Raw genomic sequence first — 18955 nt, 5'->3', positions numbered from 1 at the left:
TCATCAGCCCCATTGGTGGCCTTTGCCAGTAAAAGGGAAAGCATGGGAAGGTGCCTCCTTTCCCCTTGGGCAGGGATTTCTGACCATCTCTCCTGCCCTGTTACTTTGAAGCCTTGTCCCACAGCAGTTCAGTGTGCAGCTGAGCATCCCTGACACTCTAATTCCAGAGTCAGAGCAGTGGCTGTGTGCATGCCCCATTGGGCACATGATGAGGCTGATCTCTTGTGATGTGATTATATCACTGTGTCAACAAAATGGGCTTATCCTGCCCATCGTGTGACTGGACAGACAGCAGTGAACACGTCCAGCTTTGCTTGTTTCCACCAAAGCCTGTCTTGCCCATAAAGTGTGCCAGTGCTTCTGTTGGTGCTGCCTAATCCTTTGTGGATCCCCTCTCCATGTAAAACAGTTCCTGTTTGCTGGCACACACAGGCTCTGCTTCTGTGCAAACTGTGGAGGTGTTGGCTGCTCTGATTTGTCCAAATGCATCCAGGCTTCCCCAGACACTGCCTTCCTACCTGGGACCACACCTGTGTGCCACAGATTTTTCCATTTGCAGTAAGAGTCTGGCACTTGTGAGGCCAATTCCTTTGCTTTTGGATCTGTACATGATCTAGTGAACAAGACCCAGTTAAATTGTTACCCCAGCTAATTTGCTTTGTGTTTGATTGTAATGTGATAAGCAGTCTTTTAATTCTTCCTTTTCAATCTTCTAGGAAAGGACAGAGGTCTTCCAGGAGTTCCTAAAATCCAAGACTGGCATCTTGCTTTGCACTGTGAGTAACTTGGAGTCACTTTGGAGCTCCACACTAATGGTCTGATCCCTAAGGGTAACCAAGGAATTGGCACTGAGCTCTAATTCCAGCTCACTGTCTGACCTTGAGGAAAGTCATCTCCTTTTTCTGCATCTCACGTGTTCAGTAAAGACTGGGGCCTTCTTTGCAAACTACTAACATGATCTTCTGCTGAGTTACCATATACAGGAAGAATTGTATGTCTTATATTAGAGACCACCAAGTATTTTGCTTGGTCTTATGTCTGGAAAAATCTGTTCCTTTGAAGCTGGAACCTTGCCCCCTACATACAGCCAGTAGAATGCAATCCTGATTTGTAGTGTGCCCCAGAACTGCCAGGAAAACTGGATGGAATGTGGTATTTCCCATCTTAATAAATACCCCAAGGTTAAAAACAACCACCTGCAGAGGTGGAAAGGGGAGCCCAACCAGAGAAGGAAAAGCACATGCTCTGCTGCTCTCCTTGCCTTGTGCCCTTCAAGCTCCTTCCAAGGGTGCTGAGGGTGAAATTCTTGTCCTCTGCTGAAGTTTGCTGGCACCCTTGGGTTGTGGTGGCACCTTTGCCTCTCGCTCCTGACCTGCCAGGGCCACAGGCTGCTGCAGTGGTGCAGAAGGCTGCACGATTTGCTCTCTAATAGTGGCAGCTGTTGATCTGAAAACGTGTGAATCTTGGCGATTTCTACCCACTGCAAACCTGTAAATTACAGCGATCGGGAGTAATTAGAGCTGAGAAACCCTCTCCAGCTCTGAAATGACTCCTGTTCTTGCTGCACCTTATTCTTAAAGGAAACTAGTTGCAATTTTTTCAGAATGTGAAGAGATGAATTTTTTCTTTTTTCTGCCCACAGTTCAAACTAGGAGTGCCATGTATATAGGAGTGCTTGATTTAGCATTGCCAAATTATTTATTATGTCACCTGTAAAATTCTACCTGTTACCTTTTGGTCCTGCTTTGTGTGTACAACCTTTCAGTGATTTGATCAAGGTCAAAATGCATCTTTGCAGTGCATAAGTGGAACTGTAACTTGGCTCCCTTGTATATAGAGTTAATACTTGAGTGTCAGAACTAGGGAGGAGAGTAAAGCTTAAATCATTCAGTGCTGTAGATTGTTTTGAAGATACAAAGATTTGGTAAATTCTGAAAAATAAACAGCTAAACTTTGTTATCCTTGATGCACATAACTGAGAAATGTCAGGTATGCATCTTGGTTTTGAAATTCCAATTTAATGGGTTTGGAAGGAAGGTAAATGCTCAATTTTAGACAAAGAAAAAGCAAAACCATTGCTATCACTAGGCTAGCAATTCCTGGGTGAGAAGGTTTGAAGGGAAAATGCAGCCTGTGACAGGAAAAATCTGTCAGGAAATGTGCAACTGTTGACGAGGTAGGAAAAAGAATTTGGATAAAGAAACCTTGGTGGATGGGATTCCCCTCTTGAGACACTGTGGAGATGTGGTTTGATTTCCTGCCATGCCACAGACTCTGTGCAGGTGGAATTGGGGTGACAAGGCAAGTAGCCACATGTCAGTTCAGCAGCAGTGGTTGTGGGTTTGCTCCTGACCTGTCAAAAATGGGAGATAATGGTCATAAATGGGAGATAACGTGGAGTAACCTGGATTGCCATGATGAGGGTGGTGTAAGGTAACACATTTATTGTAAGCCTCCTCCTCCTCTTCAATCTAAGCTGCTTTGCATTTCCTGCAAGGCAGGGACGCAGCTCCTGCCGGTGCTGGTGACTGTGCCTCAGCTGGCACATGGTCAGCACGTTAAGCACAGTGAGCTGCGTGTCTTGAGTCCAAAATCTCCCTGTGCTTCATCTGCCCATCTGTAAAATGGGGAAAGTAGCACAGTTCCATCTTACAGAGATGTTGGGAGGACAAATGCATTGAAAGCAGGAGGTGGCCTGTTACCACAGTAATGGGGACCATATGGACACCTTAATATAGAGATACACTTTGCACCAGTCCCACATTACAGGTGCCTCCCCAACGCAGATGTCCAAAGGGCAGCCAGGCTCTGTGACCACCTCCTGCCTCTAAGGGCATTGCTTTTTCTGACACTCTTCTCCATATCAGCAAAAAAAAAAAAAAAAATTCTGCAGAAAGGTGGTTCTGTTCTTTTCATTGCAAAATCGTGGTTTGTGCCCACAAAATTTTGAAACCTGGCTCACAAAAGAGCAACACAAATAATGTTGCCGTCCTTCCCTTGTCCCTTATGCCATGTTCTCCACCCATCTTTCCGCTCTAGTAAGCAATGGGACCTGCTGTTCCTTTTATTAATTTGCTCTATGTCATATGTATATTAATATAGCCCATAAAATATTTTTGCCAGACAATATAAGCTGGCAGACAAGAAAATAAAGAAGGGCCATGTATCTCAGAGGGCCTCATCCAGATTTATTTCTCTCTCCTTCACTGAAAGTTCTTTGCGGCTTCCTTTGGGATGTGCCTTTTAAACAAGTTCATCTCTTCCAGGGAGGGAGGAAAGATCATTTGGAGATTGTTTGCTGTTTACTCAGTCACGCTAACTCATCTTGCCAGTTTTCTGGCGGCCCCAGCCAAGAGCTTTCGCCTCTGACAGCTTCTGTGCTCTCCCCTTCCTCCTCTGATTACGCAGCCCAATCTGTCACCCTGCCGACGGGGGTCTCTACCCTGCTGATGGCTTTCCACACTCGGCAGTAATGACTTTTGGCAGGCCGGGAAGGCGCGAGAGCTTCTTCCCCAGCTTGGAGAGCCGTTAGGCCCTCTCTGCCTGTTAGCTAAAGCACTTTGTGAGGTTCTTTGGTAAATAAATGAGTCATTTTAATCCAACTGACAGCCTGGCACCTGAGCAAGCTGCCTTCCATCTGTACTTCTAGGCCTCATGTAGGCAGCCAATTGTCAAGCTCAGGGCCTTCAAGACCTCACCATTGAGTGTCTTTCAAAAGCAACTTTAGCAATTTCCTTTGCCCTAATTAGATTGTGTGAGAGGGACTGAGCAAACCGAGGCCCTTGCAAAACTTTTGTGGCCCTGTTGGTTCTGATCTTCTGCAGTGACAGGACTTGCTTTCAGTGTGACCTTTTTGCCCTCCATTCCCTGGCACTCACCCCTGTACCCCATTCTTGTACCCACAAGCACAGGCTGGTAACATGAATTGTTCAGAGCAGAAATTTTAGCCTATTTAGCATCCCTCAGGTGGATTGTTCCTTGATTCTATGCCCCTGTGTGCTTTGCAGTTGGGATCAGGGCAGGAACGTGGTTATGGTTTCAGGTTATCTTTTAAAATGACACTGGTGTAGGTTTGGTTTTGGGTTTTTGCTCCCATGAGATGGTCACTGAAGAATTGGCCCTTCCATTGCCCGTGGAAAGGAGGCAGCAGCGACCTGCCAAGGTGTCATATCCTTGATTTCTCTGTAATTAAGGAATGGTGGTGTGAGGTCACACATGGAAGGAGCAGTGCCATCTGAGGCAGTGGAAAAGAGGGGACAGTGGTGCATTGGAAATCTCTTGGGCTTCTTGAAAGAGTACTGGCAGCAGGTTAGTGTGTCTGTGTGTGGAATAAGTGTAAAACTGGATTGTTGTTGTTTGGGTTGTGTTCTCTCTTCTGGAAAGGTGACCCACAAATATTTTTCTAAAATTCTGAGAAGTTGAAAATCACGGGCTCTGCCAGCAGAGGAAAGCAAATCAACTCAAACTTTTTACCCTAGTCCTGCCTTGCTGCTCTCTGCCAGGGTCTTTGAGGAAAAGGAGCTTGAGGAGACACGGGTAGACTGATACTGAGGAATCTTTGAGAGTTTGCAAAACACTCCAATTACCAGTAAATCCCAAGAGACTTGTGAAAGAGAGCCAAGGGAAACCCCAGGAGAGTAGCTGCTGTTGCGTGTCAGTAACAACTGAGTGGAATTGGTGGCACTGTGAAAGTGATCATGAATGCAAGGCTGGTGATGGGAGAAAGCCTTCCCCTAAAATGTTCTCCCTGGCTGTTTATGAGGCTTTTAGTGAACCTTTTCAGCTTGGACAAATGCACATGAAAATGCTGAGTGTGGCAGTGATTTTCCAAGCTGAGATATTGAGAAAATTATCTTGGAATAGTAGGGAAAGAATCTGGGTGGATGAGAGGGAAGGCTCCTGCCAGTGCTCTCCACTCCTTCTCATGTTAGAGGTGCTCCAGACCACAGGGGTGTCTTGGTTCTTGGTTTATTTTGGGGAAACTGCCCTGTGCCAAGGTCAGAGCCCTCTCCTCAGCCAGCCTTTCCTCAGCTCCTGGGGGTGAGGAAGAGCACAGTAAGGGAAAAGACCAAAGCCTTGTCAGCGTGGAAGAACAGAGCCAGCCAGCTCGGAATCAGCCGTCAGCGCTGCTGTCTGATCGTGCTGCAGAGTTTATATCCTTGTTATCCTGGTAACTGCTCTACACGCTTCCCGACTTCCCTTGATTTATTTTCTCCAACCTCCTTTAAATGGCTTTTTGTACATCTGTTCATTCTGACTCTGGGAACAAGTCACTCCTTAATGAGCGTGTTGGAGCGCGAGTGTGCATTATTTCGGAGTGGGCGCTGTGGAAAGTGTCTCCTCTTTTACTGCAGTTGGAGCCACAAAACAGCCTGGTTAGTGCTTATGGGAAGGCCTTTGCTGCCAAAACATCAGCTTCCCATTCTTTTAACGTGTGTGGGAGTTGCATGAAAACACTTCAGTGGGTGGCTGACACATTTTTAGTACATTAAGCTCCTGCTTACGTCCTTAATATATTCTATTTTGCAACTAGCTAAAAGATACATGTGTTGCAAAACATTTCCTAACAGAGTTAAATCTGCACACCTGCTCTGCTATTGCACCTGGTGAATGTAAAATCCAAGGAGTATGTGAGGACATTACTAATGAACAGAAAATCAAGAAGGGAGATTGAAATGTGTTTGCACTCTCTGTTTTGGATAGCATTTAAACTCTCTTTTCTCTCAGAAGGGGGTATGTTTTTGGAGATATCTGGCTGTGGATAACTAAAGGGTCTCATTCAAGTCCTTCTCCAAGTTGATGGGTTTTCTCACCAGCTGGCACATCAGATAACACTCTGACAGCAGCCTCAGACTCTTTTCTTCGTAGCTGCATTTTGTTTCTCCAAATCAAAGCCAGACTGGTGCAAATCTAAGGCATAGCTGAAGTCCCTTCTCCTCAAGCTGTGCTCCAGCTTCCTGCAGATTCTGCTAAATTGTTTGTTTGCCTTTTATTTTAGGGCCAGATGACCTGCAAGTCATCTGCTCCTCAACTTCAGACCATCACCTAGGAAACAACTAATTATTTGTAGGTAGAGATCAGTGTATCTTTGGACATTCCACCCAAGGCCAGGGATTGTTGACCATTGGCCTTTATGGTTTTTTTCCCCTTTTCATCATAAGCAGCATGATTTTAGTACTTAGATTTGCTGTGGATAAAGGTGTGCTGAGAACTAGTGCTGCCTTTCAGAGATTTAGTTCTGCCTCTCTATGTTTGGGTAGTAGGTGCTCATGAGCAGATCTCTTTTCATCAGTGAAACAAACTGAAGAACCAAAGGTATCACTACCATTTATACAGTGGATTCTCTCAGGGGCTGTAGCAAAATGCTGTAATTCAACACCACCATCCTGAAATAGGTGTGTCCTGCAGGCTTTGGGCCATAGTAGTGGATAATTTCTGATTGCATTGCATTTTTGACTGCCAACAATCCTTACATTTTAAACTCTCAATGTTATTTCTGACCTTTAGTCCATCTCTCCCCAAATTAGACATATAAAATTCCTACTTGCACAGCCAGTTGCTTTCAGACATAGTTGCCATCCCAGAAGACTCCTCACTCTACTCCAAAGGATTTTTACTAAAGTGATTTCCTTATTAATTTTAAAGGATGTAGCAGCACGGGGGCTGGACCTGCCTCAAGTGACGTGGATTGTACAGGTGGGTTTGCTGTGTGTGTCTGTGTTAACTGCAGCCTTGCTCACATGAATTCCCTTCCCAGTCCAGAACCTTCCTGCAGTTTGCTGATCTTGGTGCTGATACCTGCAGGTGTGGGAGACCCACAAATTCCTGACTGCAGGACTGGGACTCTGGGTTTTGCAGGATAAAGCATTGCTAGGATAGTCTTGATCTGTTTTTCTCTTTGATAACTCTGGTGTTACCAGAGTTTCTCCTGGCTGGAGATGAAGCACCCTCCATTTCCCCACCTAGGAAGCCAAATTTTGTGAAATCCTGGCCATCTCTTGCAGTTCTGTTCCTGCTTTCCTGAGCTTGCTGGGGAGGCAGTTCCATGAGGAGTTTAAATGCATTCCTGATGTTAAAAATTGAGTTGCCCAGTAGTGCCAGTGCAGTGACTTGAGTGTTTTGAGTAAGGCTTGGCTGGGTTGGGGCTGAGTAGCTGCAGGCATCCAGCCTCCAGAACTGCATGGTTCAGATTTTCCCTGAAGAAAACAAGCCCAACAAAACCCCACACTGCTGCATTGCTGTTGACAGAAATAACAGTCCTAGGGAAAAAAAAAATAGAAACAAAGGAAGATGGATTGAACCTTAAAAATAGCAGCCTGTCGTTTCAAAGAGGAGGCTGAGAGCATGAGACAGGTTTCATTTCTATAAAAGATTTATAATTAAAAAAAGGTTAGTTGAATAGAGGAAAAACTGATCCAGAGATTCACATGTATCAAGCGACACCTGGGTAAAAGGAACAGGGCACAGAGCCTCAACAAAGCTTTTTAATTTCTACCTCATCCCTTCAGGTAACAAATTTGATTTGATTTTTGTGTTTCTTAAAAAAAGAATGATATTATAGCAGCCAGCTAGTCGATGAAGGCTGTGGAAGTGAAGTCTTTAATTCCCAGATCTGTATATTAATATAATTTAACCAAAGATATAGTTGCCAGTGTTAGAACGCAGTGCAAATTACCTAAAGCCCTGGGAGACTTCTGTGTGTCCAGAAGGCGAAATCTCAGCTGTCCTGAGAGCTGTGTCCAAGAGCAAGGACCTGCAGGGAGCAATTAGATTGCTCACAGCATCTTACTCACACCTCTAGCCAGTAGAAACTTTGCCAGAGGGCACAGGTATAAACACTAGAGTGGGCTTTGGTTGTTGGGTTTTTTCCAGTTAAACTGCTGAGGGCTCATTTCTGAGCAGTATCTCTGTGCTTGTTCATTTTTTCCAGGAAAGAGAGGAAGGGGGGGAAAGAATAGGGGGAGGTTAAAGGGAGGGAAATGTGTCACCCTTGCAACCTATCTTGCAAATAGCTGGGCAGTTTTGATTCCCAGTGAGGTAAATGAGAGGCAGTGCTAGATTTGGGGGGTCTTTAAGGAACGTTTTCATGGTGCCTGGTAGTTGGACAGGGGAAGACAGTTGCTACCTGTATCACAGACTGCTGAAAGCACTCCCTCCTCTCTCTTAGATTTATTCTACCCTGTAACCAGCTATGATTTGCTTTAATCCAAACAAAGCAATTTAGCCCAATTCCAAATTGGCATCAGCTGTTTTTTTGTTTTGTGGTTTTTCTCCCAAATGCAGAGCAGGCAGCTCCCTGCTCCATGTGGGCAGTCCTGGGCGCTCTTTGGTGTGAGGTTTTATCAGATTTGATTTTTTTTTTAGGGGAAGTGAACAGGTTTCTGTATAGAAATAAAATATAAAAGGCAGAGAGAGACACTGAGATGGGGAAAACTGTCCTATTATCTGAAAGTTGGCCAACATGTCACATCCACATGTCAAAAAACCGCCGCGGCTGAGGGGCTGAGTGATGGTTCCGAGGATGAGGCGTGTTCCAAACAGCCCAATTCCTCGGGAGCTGCAGCGTGTGGGGTGTGCCTTTTGTTCCAGGTGAGCGGGCTGGGTGTGTGGTTTCTAATTAACATCCCGTTAATTGCTCTTTTCCCCTTCCTGAAGTACAACGCTCCGGCTTCACCTGCGGAATACATCCACCGGATCGGGAGGACGGCGCGCATCGGCTGCCGCGGGAGCAGCCTGCTCGTGCTGGCGCCTTCGGAGGCAGAATATGTCAGCTTGCTGGCTTCTCACAAGATTAAGTGAGTCAGAAACGCCAACAAAAGTTTCAGCTCATCCTTGCTAATTAACCTTCCGTGGCACTTTCAGCGGGACTGTGTCTCGTGCAGGTTTTAATAAGAATTTATTAATTCTCGTGATCTAGGCCTGGCCCCAGACTAGCAAAAGGAGAAGAGGGAAGTGTGTGAAAATCATCAGCCTGACAGGTTGTGCGTGAGTGAGTGTGTGTGGTGAGGGGCAGGGATAGTCAGAGATCCTTTGCACTCCATTGTTTTCTCTCTGGCCCTGGGTTCAAATCGTGGCGATCACGAGTCAGACGAGCCTGTCAGATGGTCCCTGGCCCTCTGCCTGCGTGGCACCATCTTGTCAGAGACTGTGCTGGCCCTTTGGGAGAGGTCTGGGGGAGAAATTGCTGGGAGATGTGGGTCATATCTGCAGTTAGTTGACCAAGATGTGTTGTTTAAGTGGCTTGTGACGGGAACAGGAGAGGCTTTGGCAAGTGGTGAGAGCCCAGTGTGGTCCTGGGAGGCAAAAAGGGAGGGTGGGCTCTGCAGCCCCAAAGTGGGGTGTGCTTCCAAGCCTGCCTGGCTCTGGCTTGGACTTGGGAGTAGCAGCAAGGAGAGCAAGCCAGGCTCAGTAAGAACCAGCCCAGTGTGCAGTCAGGTACCTGATGGCTGACACATGATGAGATTTTAGTCCAGCTCTGCCTGCACAATGGTCTTTTTGTAGAGAAAAGCCACAACTGGCTGCTCAGCATCGCTAGGCAGGATCTCCAGCCTCCTCAGCAGCCAGCTGGGTGTTTGTGCCTCCCCTTGCTCCCTGCTCTGCTGTCTCTCAGCGTTTGAGAACATCACCAGAGTCCCTTCAGTGTTGTAGCAGTGTTGATGGAGCCCTGTAAACTCATGCACAAATTAGTTCCCTTTTATTTCTTGTGTTTCTGTCGGGTGGAGCTGCTTGGAATCGAATTTGGTTTTGCATCCTTGAAACAAACAAATGTTGGCAGTAAATACAGGCTTATTCTAGGCTGTGAGCCATTTAGTGGTCTAACAAAGAGCCATCCATCATCCCAGGTAACTATCTATTAAGCAGACACCAGCAAGACATGGAAGGCTAAGCTGACAGGGTTTTTTTTCATGTAACAAACAGCACTGACATTTAAAGGTGAAATCCCACATAATTGTGAATTTTTAACTCCAAGTAGAAAGTTCTGTTTTTCTATTTTATAATATTTTGGTATTGTTAGAGGAAGGAGAGAGAAATTTCCTTCCTTTTTATTTTAAATGTTAATGCTTTTATCCAATGCTGTTGTTTTTTAACAAGTTTAGGGAAGTGTCACTCAGGCTGGTAATTACATCTGCTAAGGAGACCTGTTGTTGAGCTGGCCACGGTCTTCAGGAATCTTGAAGACTCTGAATAAGCAGGAGGAGATTTACGTAAATTTATTTTTCCTTCGCTTTTCGGAGCCAGACAACTCTGGGGATTGCCTTTTCTTGTTTTGCTTGTTTGTTTTATGTCCTGCAGATGAAGGACTTGCCAGAAAGGAGTGTAATTTGCCTTCCTTGACCCCCATGCTCAGAGGGAAGGCAGCGAGTGCCTGACGGGCACGGGGCAATCCGGCCTCTCTGCTCTTCCCACACGGATGAGGAGAAGGGGCACTGGGATAGAGCAGGGAGCTGATGAATTACTGAGAAGATGCAGGAAGGCAGCTTGAAGCTCAAGGCAGCAAGTGCCATCAGCACAAATTGCTGTTACCCTTCATAAACAGAGCATTATGGTGATAATCCTGACAATTTAATTCAGTGTGAGGGCGAAAGACAGCGTGTGTTGGACTGTCACCGAGCCTCTTAAGCACTGCTCATTTCTGTTCCTTTACCCTAAGTCTTTGTAGCTTTTGACTTGGTCTGCACAAGTTACTGGAGTTTGCTTTTTTTTTTTTTTCCCCCGTTTTTAGCTTAATTTTTAAATCTCTTGGGTTTTTGTCGAGGATGAGTGTGTGTTGTGAATCTTTTTTTTTTTTTTAATTTGTTGAGGTTTTTTTTTTTTCCTTTTTTTAAATGAAGTTCCCGCTGGGTTTATTGAAATGTAAATACTTCATAAAATATGTATTTTGAAGAAGACAAAGCATGAGATGTGTCCCCGCAGCCTTCAGCTGGTGTAAATGAGCATTGCTCTGCTGATTTACTGGAGATGAGGATCTGACCCAGAGTTTTTTCCTAAACCCCTCCACCCACCCCAGCATGCATGGGAGTAAGTCCAGGAATGTTGAGAGTCGGAAGTAATGAGAGCAGACGTGGCTTTGTTCCTGGATGAAAATCCACTTCGGAATTAGAGATGACTGCCTTTGAAATTGGAAATCGCTTGCAATTAATTTTCACCGGTACCTGAAGCCTCTCCTTGGCTTCCAGTGTGGAAAAGCAGCGTTAGCCTTTGCCAAAACGATCTCACTTTGGCTCTGCTGAGATCAGTAATTCCTGTTGGGGCTCAGCAAAGCTGCCTCCTTCTCTCTGCAACTTTCAGTTTGGGCTTTGTGTGGCTGGAAGTTGTGGCTGCTCTGCCCAGCTGTAAATGTGGATGTGCAGGCACGTGCACACTCATGTTTTCTCTCCATTCCCTCTTTCCTTTTTAAAAAAAAAAAAAAGGGATAGACTCCAAAATGTTCTGTCTCAGCTCCAAGCAAAACTAACAGATTTCCCTTCAAAGGGAGGAGGCAACAAGCAGAAGAAATGCAAGGTTTTGGTTTTTTTTTTTTCCTTTATGTCTCTTCTAGCCCCTTCAGCTGCAATCTCGCAGCGCCTGCCTCGACAGCTATCAGATAATTTCTTTATCTGCTAACAGCAGCCTAACTAATTTATAAAGGAGGAGGCATCACCGTGAAGGCACGAGTCGTTTCCCTCCCTGCTCCAGTCGTTTCCCTCCCTGCTCGGCTGTGCTGTTCCCCCTCCCTGCTCCCTGCTGTGAACCCAGTTCAGGGATCTGTTGCTGGCGACACGCCAGGGGAGGGGAGGACCCGAGAGGGGGTGACAACTCCTACAAATCAATGTCAAAGGTTTGACATTTTCATTCATAGCCCTGTCACAGCAACCTTTGCAGGGGGAGGTCTGCTTTCTTCTTGCTTAAGTGGTTACCATTTATGTTTTAATTTGCTGTTATACTTTTCAAAACCAGACAGAGGAACACTCAGTTGTCATTTTATGCTCCATTTCCCTTTCTCCCCATCGCTGCCCCGCCTGTCTCTGCATCCTCTGTGAAGGAATCTGTGCATGGGGTGCCCCAGCTGCACTTGGGGGGCTGCTCTCCCTTGTAGGGTGTCCTATGGCCACCCTGGCCCATCCCTTCCAGGCTGGATGGCTGTTCCTCTGCACCTTCTCCTTCCCTTATGCTGTGATGCTGAGTTGGCTGAGGTTGAAAAGGCAGGTTGCAAAAGTAAAGGTTTTGTTGCTTGAGCTGGGAAGGATGGGGAGCAGGTGAGGATCACAATATCCTGTCAAACACTGGCAGAAATTCATCCATTCCTGCTAGCCAGGTGTTAGAGAGCTTGGAGTGAAAAGAAGAAGATGCCTTTGTTGTTATAATTTCTTTCTGTACTTTACAAATTGAAGAATAGCAGCAATGCTTCCTTTCAGAAACCACAGGCAGCTTTCTGACCAGCTGAGATTCAGGCATCTGAGAATTGCTGGACCCCAAAGATTTCTGTCTTCTTTAGATGGGTTTAATCCCAAATGAACTCCTTGGCTTCTTTCCTAGACATGACCTTTGCCCATGACTGAAAATTTGGGCCCACAGACATCAGCTTTTATGACCTGAGTAATTCCCTTGGAAAGGGGACCCAGTTTGGATGCAGCTGTAATATTAATGGCCTGAAGCTGCACAGCTGTTCCTGTGCTGTCACCTGGGCTGTGTGTGCCCCTTAAGACAGTGTTAAAGAGGACAAAGAATTTCTGGTGTCCTGTAAATGCACCTTTAAGCAGGGCTGCTCACTTGGAAACGAAGCAGTTTTCTAAGCATTTCCATATCTGGGCCATAGCAGGACCCAGCAGTGTCATGCAAGCAGGACTGGAGAATAAATCATCTGGTTGAGCCTACAGGAGGAATGTGAGTCGACAGAATGAAAATAAATGCCCAGTGTGAAGCCTGGCTAGGACAGCTGAATGAGTCTCCTGTATTTAAAAAAAAAATGCTGTGGAGTCCCTAATGGGCTGGGCTTTGGCTTTGCACTTCAGATGAGAGGAGAGGTGAGTTCTCAGAGCAGGAAAGGAAATCAAACTGTGTTGTCTGAGGTGGCTTTGGAGGCTATAAATGAATTGGAGGGTGAGTTTGTCCATTGGGAAGTGCCTCTGAGCTTTGACCTGAGTGAGGCAGCAAGGAGCTGGAGTCATGTAGGATCCTGTGGGAAAGAAAGAAAAATGTGACCAGAGGGAAGGAAGCTGCAGGGGAATTGGCTGATGGGAAAAGTTCCTCAGGGTTTTGCTGTTACCTCTGAGCTTGAGTGACTGTGAGAGGAAGGAGCTGTGTCTTTGCACACCTTTAGTTTCAGCTCTTTGGTGTTGTGAGAATGGTCATTAACACAGGTAGAAACAAATGTGTGTAAATGTGAAAGTACCATTCTTTGAGTGAGGTTTGAGCACTGTGTCTCATTCCAGAGAGTCTGGGAGCTAAACTGGAGGAGACAAGATGTGGCAGGAGTAGCAAGCAAAGTGGAGCAGGTGTTTCCAGCCTGTGGGTGCCTGTTTTTCACAGATACACAACCAATCTTCTGCTCCTGAGTGAAAAAAAGAAGTGTTGGACAACCCCTGGGTTCAAGGTGGCGGTTGCAGATTTTATTCTTTATAGTTACAAAACAAATTTACAAGAAGTATTAATGTTATGAGCTGCTTCAGCTCTGTCTTGAGTTTCTTTTGGTGAAAAGAATAACCAGGTGCTACCCAATTGTCCTGGTGCTTCTCAGTGCAAGGAAAGAAAAACTATGAAAATAATGGAAGTGTAATCCAATTTATTTCTTTAATCAGTTCCTCTTGGTTGAGAGCCAAGGAGACTACCAGTGAATGGAAGGTCCACCCTCAGTTATTTTGATGCTCTGCCAGAATTGGAGTGTGTGTGTTGTCTGTGACTTAAAACAGTGACAAAATTGTGGGTCAGTTGTGTCTCTGTGCCACTGAAAGCAGGGGTTTGGATTTTACAGTGGTTCCACTTCCAGGGGTGATGAGGGAGTGTCTGCACCAAGACCTTGAGTATTTCAGGAATAAATTGTCAAGTTAAACTCTGAATGTCAATTGTTTTGCTCTCCATTACCAGTCTGTGGCTCATTCCACGCTGTGTTCCAAAGCAGGAGGAACAGTAATTTTTTGTCTTTGTTGCCTCAGTGTTTCAGAGCTGAAGATGGAGAAGGTGTTAGCCACCCTGATGAAAGATGATCGCTTCAAATTGCACAGACCAGGAAGCAAGGTGAGTCACTCTGCTGCTTTGGAATTGCTCCAGTCCAACATCACAAGTGTTCCTGCCTCAGCATCTGTCTTTACATCCATGATGTCAGACAGTGTAAATAATTATAGAACTACCTTATATCACAATTTTTCAGTCTTTTGTTGTTCCCAGAAAGCAGCTGTTTGCTAGCTCTTCAGCAAATATCTTTGTAACAGGCAGGGAAAGTTTCTGGATGCAAAAGCTCTGTGTTTTTTCCCTCACAACGTTCCTGTTTTTCCTGTGTTTCTGCACTAAAATACTGTTGGAGATGACAAATGGCTCTAAACCTCTCTGAAGAAATGAAGAAAATGCATTTGGTGATGTGTTACATAAGGGTTTTTATCATCTGTATTTACTTGGAGCCTAAAACAAAGCTCCCTGAGTTGACAGGCACCTTTTTATTGACTTGGGCAAGCTTTGGGTCTGCCTTCAAGTTGCTAATTCACAGAATTCACTCATTTGCAATTGATGTCTCGGGCGTTGCTGCGCTCTGGCAAATTAAATCCTGCCAGAACCTGCATTTTGAATGCAAGTCAAGAATGTGTCAAGCATGATGCAGCACACACTCTTTTTTTTCTCTCTTGTTGCTGTTTTGCCTGCCCATGCTTTTGTTACCCCGTGTCTGAGGCGTTGGCTGCTGGGAGCTGGGGTGTTCCTGGTAAACACGGCCTGGGAAGGATGTTCAGTGTTCCTGCACCTCTCACACAGCCAGGCCTGAGCTCAGCTGACATGCAGCTCTATTTAAAGCTCTCTCCCACCACTGTTTTTGGCTGGAATCAGCCTGTAAAGCCTGTGTTTTAAATGGCTGCATTGTGCATAGGATATTGCCTCGTAACAAAGTTCAGTTGTGCTTTCTTAGAGCAGAAATTATTTTAAATAGTTCCATGTATAAATACTTTCCTTTTGTCCCAAATGTGCTTATAGGGAGAGTGACTTCAGATTTCCTTTGAAGACTTTTTCAACAATTCCATTTATGCAGAAATTGTACTTTAAATTTGTTACTGACAGGGGACAGAATATTCACTGTTCCAGATGTGGGGATGAATGTTATTTCATGGGAAGTGGGCAAAAAAGAGAACATATTTTGTTCCAGGAAATTTCAATTTAAGTTTTGAAAAGCTGCAGGAGAAAATCCCTTTTTAGCAACAAAAACCTAACCAAGCCTGTTTGGTATTTCTACCATGCTTCCAAATTGTCAAATGCTCTACCCATTTAAGCACAGAATTTTTTAAACACACATCTTTTGGCTATCCTTCCAAAAAGCTCTAAATCCAGCCCCTCTTTGAAAGGAGCAGTTGCTGGTTTGGGCAGGCCCTGCCATGCCAGGTGCTGCACACAGGAACTTGCACAGAAGGACTTGGTTCCTTTTGCTTTCAAAGGTGGGATTAAATTCCTCTTTTCCCTCTGACATCAAAGCGAGTGGGATTTTACTGTTGACTTCACTGGAGCTGAGATCCATCCACTGTGGTTGTAGGATGGTTTTAATCTCTCTCAGGAACTTAGAAATACAGAATAACCAGTTTTTATGTGACTCAATTGTGAAAGACCTGGGATTTAAGAATAGAGTTTCTTTATATGGGAAAAACTCTGTATCAGTTATTTGGGATGGAATTACAGCAATTCTGTCAGTATGAAACAGACTCCTTCAGGAATGACTTGAAAAATATATTAATGCAATCAAGGACTTGTTGTGTTTGTTAGCTGCATGTTTCTATTGCCATGGAGGCTCTGAGTGGTCAGCCAGAAGCTGCAAAATTTCCCAATTTTCAGGAGGGTTAATCTCTATTAAATTCCCTAAATTTGCCACATGGGCAGTACAACAAACTGGGAGTGCAGTGGGACAGGAGGGATTGAGGAGGTGTCAGGAGGAGCTGAGCTGATCCTGTTGGGACATTGCCTTTGGAGGGAGGTTCAGCTCTGCTCTCAGCTCTCCGTGCTCTGAGTCATGTATATATTATAGTCCTGCACACAGGAACCTCATTATGATGCTCTTCAGTTCTCATTGCCTCAACTCAAGTCCATTATAAGTACCACGTTGGAACATGTATTTTTTGGGCTTCTGTGTGCAGCCAGGGAGCAAGCTGAAGTGCCTGTAAAATGTATATTTTATATTTAGGTATATGAAATATATATGTGGCTATGTCTGGGCGTGTGAATGTTCACCTGCCTACAAAGAGAATAAATTTGATCTTTCAACTTTTATGGAGGGGGGCAAGGGGGACTTGGTGAGTTCTAGAGAAGGTGTGTGGAGGTTAGTAAAAAGTTGTTATTAAAACAAAATCCTTCATTTTGTTTTGAAGTATAATGGAAGCAGGAGATGTTACAGCCTGGCTTTTTGGTGGGTTTCCCCATCTTTCTTTTTTTTTTTTCCTGTTTTAAGAATGAACTTCTCTACCTCAGTCTAGTCTTACTGTGTTTCAATTTTTTTTTCCATTATCATGTTCTCTTAATGAAGTCAGAAGTTTTCAGTACTTATCCCAACCTCTCAAACCTTAAACCTGCCATCTTCATCACTGGAAGTTTCCTTCTTCTGACTGAAATCCATAAATCTCTTCCTGGTGGAGTTGGCATTTTTAGGAGTTACCCTGATGTCTCAAACTGGTTAAATAACATTGCATCCTGACTTTTTTCTCTTGCATTTCTTCTTTTAGCTCATAAATACTGTTATTGTCCACATTCATTATGCCAGTGGTTTGGGGTCTGCCAGAACAGGATTTTAAGGAATCACAAGGCAGAAAAAGTTCTCCTATCCCTCTGTTTCTTCTTGATGGCAACAGTGCTGCTTATTTAACAGAGGGATGGGGATGCAGATCAAGCAAACCTCTGGGGTAGGCTTTCATCTTTGGGGTCTTGGAAAAATGTGTAAGGTCTCAAATTAATTGTCCTGCTCATCCAAACCAGGATTAAAGCTTGCCTGTGTGAGTAAAGCACATGGAATGGCTTCCATGCCCTTCCAGCAGCACTGATTTATTTGATCTGTCCAGACACTCAGTCATGGGCAGGTTTTATTTTCACAGTTTGCCTCTGAGTCAGTTATAAATTTAGATTCTTTTTTTTTATTATTATTATTGGGGTGGGGATTTTTGTTTTTTTTAGATGAACCTCCCTGGAAGACAGGAATCAAAAACAGTTTTTTTTTTCATGCCCATTAGGGTGCAATTTTAAAATGAGTTCTGTCTCAAGGGTCTGAAGGGGATAAAAGACAAACTGGAGATGGGAGGAGGGGAGAAGCTGTTTTCCGAGGACATTATGTTTCCTGCCATTTGCTTTTTTTTTATTTATATCTCTTGCACTGACCTCACACTTTGGAAATTATGCACCTAGCTTTTTATCCCTCATTTTTGTCTTACTTTTTTTTTTTTATTTTCCCCCAGCACCAGGAAGAAGAGATGCCTCATTTTGAAACCTAAAGGGGGGAATAAGAAAAGTCCTTTGTAATATATTGCCATATTATCACTAAATCCCCTGACAGTTGTGACACAGAAGCAAGTCACCTGTCACTTAAGCTTGAGGTCTCTTTAATTTTCTCCTGGAATTCGCACCAGGCTGTCTTTAATTTGAGGCCTTTATTGGAATTCTGAAACCTTTCTGCCTCCCTGGTGCTCAGATCTATTCTGAGTGCTGTTACAGAATGTATACAATAACCAACACAGGGATTCAGAGGGGGCTGAAGCACTGTTTATTTAACACTCTGGAGGGATTTTCGTGCTTATTCGGTCCTGGCTACCCAGCTTTCAATATCGCTTTGACAACCGTTATGCCCTTCTCATTAATTTTAAACAGTTAAAACACAGGAAAAAGAGAAAAAGTTTTCATTATTAAAGTGCTTTACTTTTTAATAACAGAGGATTCTGTCCGCCAGGGGAAAGGGCAAACCTCACTAATTTCACATTCATATTAAAAAGCGCTGGGAAGGTGACACTTGGTGCTGCCAGGAGGCTTAACAAAAGGAAAGTGCTGGGGGCCCGGAGGAGCAGGCGGGGCCAGGAAGTTTTGTGTTTCACATCGGTGGAAAGTTGGTGGTGACAACAAGGAGTGGCCACTTTGGGCAGGCAGCTGCACTTGGGGGGCACTGAACCTCTGCAGGGCCCTGGGCTGGGGAGGGTCTCAGCTTCAGGGCACACCTGAGGTGAAAGGAACCTGTGAAAGGAGTGTCCAGAGGAGCTGAGGAAGGTCCAGAGAGTGAATTATGTGAGGAGCAGCTGAAGGAGCTGGCTGAGCCTGGAGAAAAAGAGGATCAGGGAAGAGAGCTCACAGACAGGAGGGTGCAGCCAGGTGGGGGTCAGGACCTGCTCCCAAGGAACAAGGTCAGGAGGAGAGGACACGGCCTCAAGCTGCACCAGGAGAGGTTCAGGTGGAAGATCAGGAAGAATTTCTTCACTGCAGGGGTGGTCAAGCACTGGAATGGGCTGCCCAGGAAGGTGGTGGAGTCCCCACCCCTGGAGGTGTTCAGGAAAGACTGGATGTGGCACTCAGTGCCATGGTTTGGACGAGGTGATGATCAGTCTAAGTTTGGTCTCAATTATCTTGGAGGTCTTTTCTGACCTAAATGATGCTGTGATTCTGTGAGGTGGGTCGTGAGCCTTTCTTGAGGGGACTGGGAAATATCAGAGACCAGAAACCTGGGAGTTAATGAGTTAAAATAGCCAGGCTGTGGAGGTGCAGGTGGACAGTCAGTCAGGCAGTGAGGGAGCAGGAGCTGCAGCCCCAGGTGTGTTTGCTG

General features: G+C 45.0%; 1 protein-coding gene across 4 annotated transcripts in view; it reads left to right on the top strand.

The window, feature by feature from the left end:
- The window catches only part of DDX31 (DEAD-box helicase 31), a 42955-nt gene that overhangs the window by 9760 nt on the left and 14240 nt on the right, over window positions 1-18955 (top strand). For all 4 annotated transcript variants that reach the window (XR_010349146.1, XM_064393998.1, XM_064393999.1 and 1 more), the window contains exons 14-17: window positions 717-776; window positions 6646-6696; window positions 8656-8795; window positions 14133-14214. Coding sequence is in view for 3 of the 4 variants with exons in the window: in XM_064393998.1 (XP_064250068.1) it covers window positions 717-776; window positions 6646-6696; window positions 8656-8795; window positions 14133-14214 (333 nt within the window). In the remaining variant the exon portion in view is untranslated. The remainder of the gene's footprint in view (window positions 1-716; window positions 777-6645; window positions 6697-8655; window positions 8796-14132; window positions 14215-18955) is intronic.

Source organism: Passer domesticus, chromosome 18 (assembly GCF_036417665.1).
Source record: "Passer domesticus isolate bPasDom1 chromosome 18, bPasDom1.hap1, whole genome shotgun sequence".
In the NCBI taxonomy this organism is placed as follows: Eukaryota; Metazoa; Chordata; class Aves; order Passeriformes; family Passeridae; genus Passer; species Passer domesticus.
This window is presented reverse-complemented; position numbering and strand designations above follow the sequence as displayed.